Here is a 6,000-nt window from a genome sequence, read left to right on the forward strand (position 1 = left end):
CCTCGCCCCAGATCAAATGAGACCTTAAACTAAACTTAAACACGGAAATTCGTTTATATATATTTATGTTAAATACAAATTTTATACAAAAAGTTATCACATCATAATTTATACGTTAAATACGAAATATATTTTTAAATTTTTACAAAATATGTTGATTTTTGTAATAATTTAACTATATCACTTTATCTTTTCCATGTTATTTTGTGAACTTTGAAAAATAGAGTAGATATGTTTTAATTTAAATTGTTTCTTCAATTACATTTTTTTTACAAAAGGAAGGGGTGTAAATAAATAGAATTTTTAATAAATTATTCATTAACATATTTGGTTATTATTTGTTGTTATTCGTTTATTAAATTTAATAAATGATTTAAAATAATATTTTTATATTCATTTATTAAAAAAATTAAATACGAATAAAAATTTGATTAATTCATTTATATTCGTAAACAAATTCATTTAAAATTTATTCATTTATTTGCATTTGTTATTCATTTGTTATTTATTTATTATAATACTAATAAAATTATATTTTTATTTTTTTATCTTTATCTTATTTTGAAGTTCGTCTATATTTGTTTAACTTTGATTATGTTCTTTTAAAATTTATTTATTTAAATTTATTTAATTATGACTTATTTATTATTTATGAATATATTTTTTATATATATTCATAAATATGTATATATAATATTTACTAATAAACTCATTTAACTTAATTGAATTAAACATGAATAAAACACAAATAGCTTATTATTCAAATGAATCAAACATGAAAAAATAAAATAATTTTCTTAACAAACACAAACCAAATATGAATACCTCTAAAAATAAATAAACAAACCACAAATATACATTCATTCTTTCATATTAATATTCAATCCGTTTACGACCTTAATAAAAGGTGTACATGGGCACGTTACGGGGTTATTGCCAATAGAAAAGACAAAAAAAGTGGGCGTGAAATCATAAAAAAGTTATCCTTTACAAATCACTGATTTATGATGATTAATAACAACATTGATATCTCTGAATGTTAGAGCAACTTTATTAGTCATTTTGCTCTTGGTCTCTAATCCACTTTGTAGCAACCCATTTCTCCCCTCTGATCACTGGACAGCTTCCATGAAGAGATGTCTGCAAATAATCTTGAAACAGAGAAAGAACATGAGAAATAGTAACCCATAATTAAAAAGCTACAATGAGGATTTAGCTCTAACCTGCAACCCAAAGTTTAAACACAAGTAGATGGGGAAACGAAAAGAGTAATACTTTTTGGAGTGTTATAACAGCTATAGTAATGCCTCAATATTGTTAACATAGATCTATTTCAGAAATCTCTTAAACCGTGGGACTGGAAGCAATGCAACATGAATTAAATTTGATTTGCGGGTACGAAAATTACCGGATCAATAGTGCCATTCAAGAAGAGTGAATAGAATAAAAGTCCATCCCCTCTTCGTGGCTTTATTTTTAAACCGACGCATTGTCTGTAGTCATAGCCTTTAATTCTCATGTCATTCTGCAACCAAAATAATGAGGTCGGTACCAAAACTCAGCATGAATGTTTACTATAACAAAGGAAGGAGAGATAAAGCAAGTTAGTATTTCAATGTCTACCTCAAATGGGAACATTGTTTCTCCACCTTCTTCTACATCAGATAAATACAACAAGAATGATGCAACCTGCGAGAGAAGGTTAAAGGCTAATTAAGCACAATGTTTTAGTTTTGGCATTGACACTCATACCATGGCATGGTGAAAATTACAGAAAAATGGAGGGAACAATACATTGTATCATACGAGATGTATCCAGAACTAAATTGCCACCACAATGAAGCCTCAAAGAATAACCTATAAACAAGGTGAGGCTTGCATAAAGATGCGCATTGGCACCACAACCATAGAAGAAAAAACTAAAATGCTATCTACACAAGAGGCAGTTATGTGACAGAAAAACCATCCTGAAAAGATGTATTCATACTTCTTGTCACTTCCAATAATATAATGTAATTCAACTATGGCATCTATTTATAATTCATTTACTAAGAATAAATAAGTAAAGACACCAGCATAACTATTGTTTAGTAAGAAAAGGTTTTATCATCCATATAAAGATAAGTCTCATTTATTATAATCACAAGATAGAACCCAGAACTTGTATGGTATTTACACTTTACTAAATAATTAAATTCCACATCCAACTATAGTATTTACACTATTGACTTAAACGCGACAGAGCATTAATCATTTCAGTTCACCAGAAATGCACATAAAAAACCAGAAACTGTGATTAAACAAGCATGTAATGATGAAGTTCACATAATAAGAATGTACCCTTTGGCTTGACTGTGGACCATATTCAGACGGATTGAATGCATCATAATGAGAATCATACTTCTGTCCAATCTCATACCGCAAAATATTAAATGCCTGCAATATGTGAGAATTTCAAATTAGAGCAATTAAAAATAACCTATAAGAAAGATTTGTGATTTTGAATTTTCAACACAGAGAAAATATACCAAGGTACTATTCGTAGCATATCAGCTTATAGCCATATTGATCACATACTTTCCAACAATCCAAACTACCTGGCACATTTAAATCAGTAAAAACCATCGAAATTGAAAAAAACATGCAGAACTTGTATTTGACTATATCTCAGAGGGATATAATGACAATATGAGAGTTTTCCACCCTTTCTAGGGAAAGACCTTTGAACACCCATAACTTTGCGGTATAATTCCAAGAACCTGTATCTTTCTCTCCTCCCCCCCCCCCCCCCCCCTCAATGTAAAAGATCGAGATTCTACTTTCACTGCAACTATGTAATAGGATTTACCAACCTACAATGCAATTAATGTGGTTGTTGTAGGGTGTAAGTATATAATTACAAGAAAATGATACATGCATAGACCACAGTAAGCCTTGTGCCATAAGCCAAAGAAGCCAGAATATATTTAAGGAATTAGATAAGATATATCACATATTTCAGGAACAAACAAAATGGTGGCACATTTATAAGCCTTAAAAATTGGTTTGGTGCGATGATTATGATTAAGGTGTCTTTCAAAAGTTAAATTGATTTGTCTTCAAAGTACCATTCAGAACACTCTGTGGTGCACTTTCTTACAATAACGAAGTTTAAAATTCCCTTAAATTTTCAGACATATAAAATGGGAAAAAAAATCAATGAAACAGGAAAAGGAACTTGAACCACAGAAACAGTGTCCAGCTTATTTGCTTAACCTTTCTCTAATAATGTCAAATAAACTAACTTAACTTACAGGTTACAACCATGAGATAACGCTAGTTCCATTAGAGAAAGATGTACCTCTCCATGGCTCTGAGGGATACTTGTAGCCTTTGCAATTTTTTTCTCAATCAAGTCCAATGTCCCAGTTTCATCTTCTGATGTACTAATAAAAGTTCCTGAACTGTTTCCGAGGGAAGTATAAATTTTTTTGGCCAATAAGTAAAGTATAAATTGACAACACAAAATTTACAGCAACATCAAGAAAGCAAGCTATCAGCATTCACCCATTCAAACCATGCACTGACACAAGGGGTAAAATATTATTTGGTCTTGATTAAAACCATGCAGGTTTTAATTTGAACCATTTAATAAAATCGTCGACTTATAATTTACCATTTAACTCAAAATCAATAAGAAATTGATAATAAACAGAAATATTTTCATATAAGGGCACCACCTTGTTCTAGTTCCTTTGGTGCTTTCTTCAGTTTCTCCCTTGCGCAAAGCCAAATTAGATGGTTTAAGGTTCAACTTTGCCATTTCAATTACATGCTTGCATTGTTCTGCAGTTGCAAAGTTGGGAAAATAGTAAGCTCGTGGTTTCCAACTTAAAACCTGCATTTAAAGGGAAGCAGGCATAGGAAGTTAGTCTACTAAAAGGATACTTGTGGACCATTTCTTCAGCCAGCAACACCTGAAAGAAATGCACCATAAAGAAATTTACTATTGTTTTCTTAACATGTCTTCCATTTGGGCAGTTTTAACATGTTCCTAGCAGACCTCGAACATAGAATTCTGTAAAATATTCACATAAAATCTTTGTTCTTTTTCATCACTATTTTCTGTGAATTTGGGTTAAACGGGCCTTCATAAAATTTTAACTCTGTAATACACAATAACTTGAATATCGCTACTCATATATCCTACACCATTTGTTTGCATCCGTATCCTCTCATTTTTCTGGGTTTTTACCACAGATTATGACTTTCCATTTTTGGATCATGGACCATATCCCACCTAAAATTCAAGATACTTTAATTAATAAGTTAAGCGCTACTATCAAGGATCAAAACCTAAAACCAAGAGAAAGCATTTAGAATCAAATCCTTTAACCAAAAAAAAAAAAAAAAAAACCCAAACTTTTGGCACCAATCTCTGATAATTAGCAAAGCCATCATTTAAAATCCAATGCACTAAACCAGAAAAAAGAACGCTGGAAACAAAAGATGAGAGGAACCTGAAACGGGATAGATTCAATCAAACTCTCCCCGGTTTCTCCAATTGGCATGGGATCACGATACTCCTCACCCTCCACATGCACCACCTCCAACCTTCTCAGCCTGGGTTTAATAATCGGCACATCCTACAAAAGTCCCATCAATTAACGGCAAAACCCAATTTATAAAGTCTTCAAATGAATAACATATTTACAAGTTACCTGAGAGAAGAAAGTGGAAGCAAACAAGCCAGCAAGGAATGAGAGTGAGCATAAGAAAAGGGCCGCTGCCAACCCCAGCTTTCTCTTCGAGCTCTTCGATTTCACTTTCATCTACGTATCTTTTTTCGAAATTTTTTTTACTATTATCCAATATTTTTCTTTTTTTCACTTGTTTATCGAATTCTGTGGCTCTCTGTTCTTCTTCAGACTTCCAATAATTGTTGTCTCGAATATGGGTTTTTCTTCTTTTCTTACTATTATTTCTTTTTTTTTTCTTTTTTTTTTTTTTGGTTTTTTCCTATGCTCTGGAGGTTTTTTGGTCGTGCTTAAGAAGAAAGGACAAACGCGTCAATGGCGGGAGGGATTTTTTTCTTCGCTTTTGTCTTTGTTTGAACTTTGAAGGAGTGGATTTACAAATGCAATCCACTATAATTAACAAAAAAAAAAAATTCGACCTTTTATTTGGGAGCTTGTTGGGATTGTAAGGATTTTCCCGTAAACCAGAGCATTTTACTTTTTATAATATAAAATTTGTAATGATAAAATAAAAAAAAATCATTTTATCTATAATTTTTTATTATAATTTATAATTGTTCAATTATAATAAAAAATACAAGTATTCATAATTCAGTTTTAATCAATTTAATTTAGTTAATTGATCAATTATCGAATTAATTTCATTGATTATCAAAAATAATTTTTAAAAAATTTAAATTTTTGATTAATTCGATTTGAAGATCAAATTAATCGAAATTTTTGTTGAAATATAATAAAACTTAAATATAAAACTAAAAATTCATGAAATAAATCATCTTATTTTAAAAATTATTAAAATTTTTAATTTAATAATTTGGTATTTGAATATTTTGTTAAATAATATTATTTAATTTATTTTGAATATTAAAAATTAAAAATATAATTTAACTTAAATATATGTAATATTCAATTAATTGAAAAAAATTAACCAAATTGATCGAATTTAGTTTGGTCAATTAATTTTCAAAACTTACATATTTGATTCGCTAGTAAAATAATATAATATAATTATTTTAATTTTAAATAATTCCATTCAAAATTAATCAAATTTATCGAATGAACACCTCTTATAAAAAATTGAACTACTATTTATAATAAGAGGTTTCATTTTTCAACTACTTTTTTTGTCACAAAAAAATTAAATCCAAATATCATATATTCCTCGCATATACGTTCATTAATCAATTTTGGTTGAACTGTTATACTTACAGGAGATCCAAAGGCAAGTGATTAAATGACATTATGAGTTTTCTTAAATCAATAT

The 6,000-nt window shown here is 29.4% G+C and overlaps 1 protein-coding gene across 2 annotated transcripts; it reads right to left on the reverse strand.

Annotated features, from left to right (window-relative positions):
• Nucleotides 1–834: 834 nt before the first annotated feature.
• Nucleotides 835–5,077, reverse strand: LOC111295883 (putative prolyl 4-hydroxylase 9). 2 transcript variants are annotated; one of them, XM_022889690.2, is made up of 8 exons: nt 4,701–5,077; nt 4,500–4,625; nt 3,720–3,877; nt 3,341–3,443; nt 2,341–2,436; nt 1,624–1,689; nt 1,409–1,525; nt 835–1,151 (listed from the first exon to the last, which is right to left on the reverse strand). In XM_022889690.2, exons 1-8 carry the CDS (start codon nt 4,809–4,811, stop codon nt 1,113–1,115), a joined length of 816 nt encoding a protein of 271 aa, XP_022745425.2. In that variant the 5' UTR covers nt 4,812–5,077; the 3' UTR covers nt 835–1,112. The 2 variants fall into 2 exon arrangements, with proteins under 2 accessions (XP_022745425.2, XP_022745418.2); XM_022889683.2 differs by having other exon boundaries at nt 835–1,140; nt 4,701–5,063.
• Nucleotides 5,078–6,000: the final 923 nt, after the last annotated feature.

This window comes from Durio zibethinus, chromosome 16, assembly GCF_047325235.1.
Source record: "Durio zibethinus cultivar Kanyao isolate XHJ-2024 chromosome 16, ASM4732523v1, whole genome shotgun sequence".
NCBI lineage: Eukaryota > Viridiplantae > Streptophyta > Magnoliopsida > Malvales > Malvaceae > Durio > Durio zibethinus.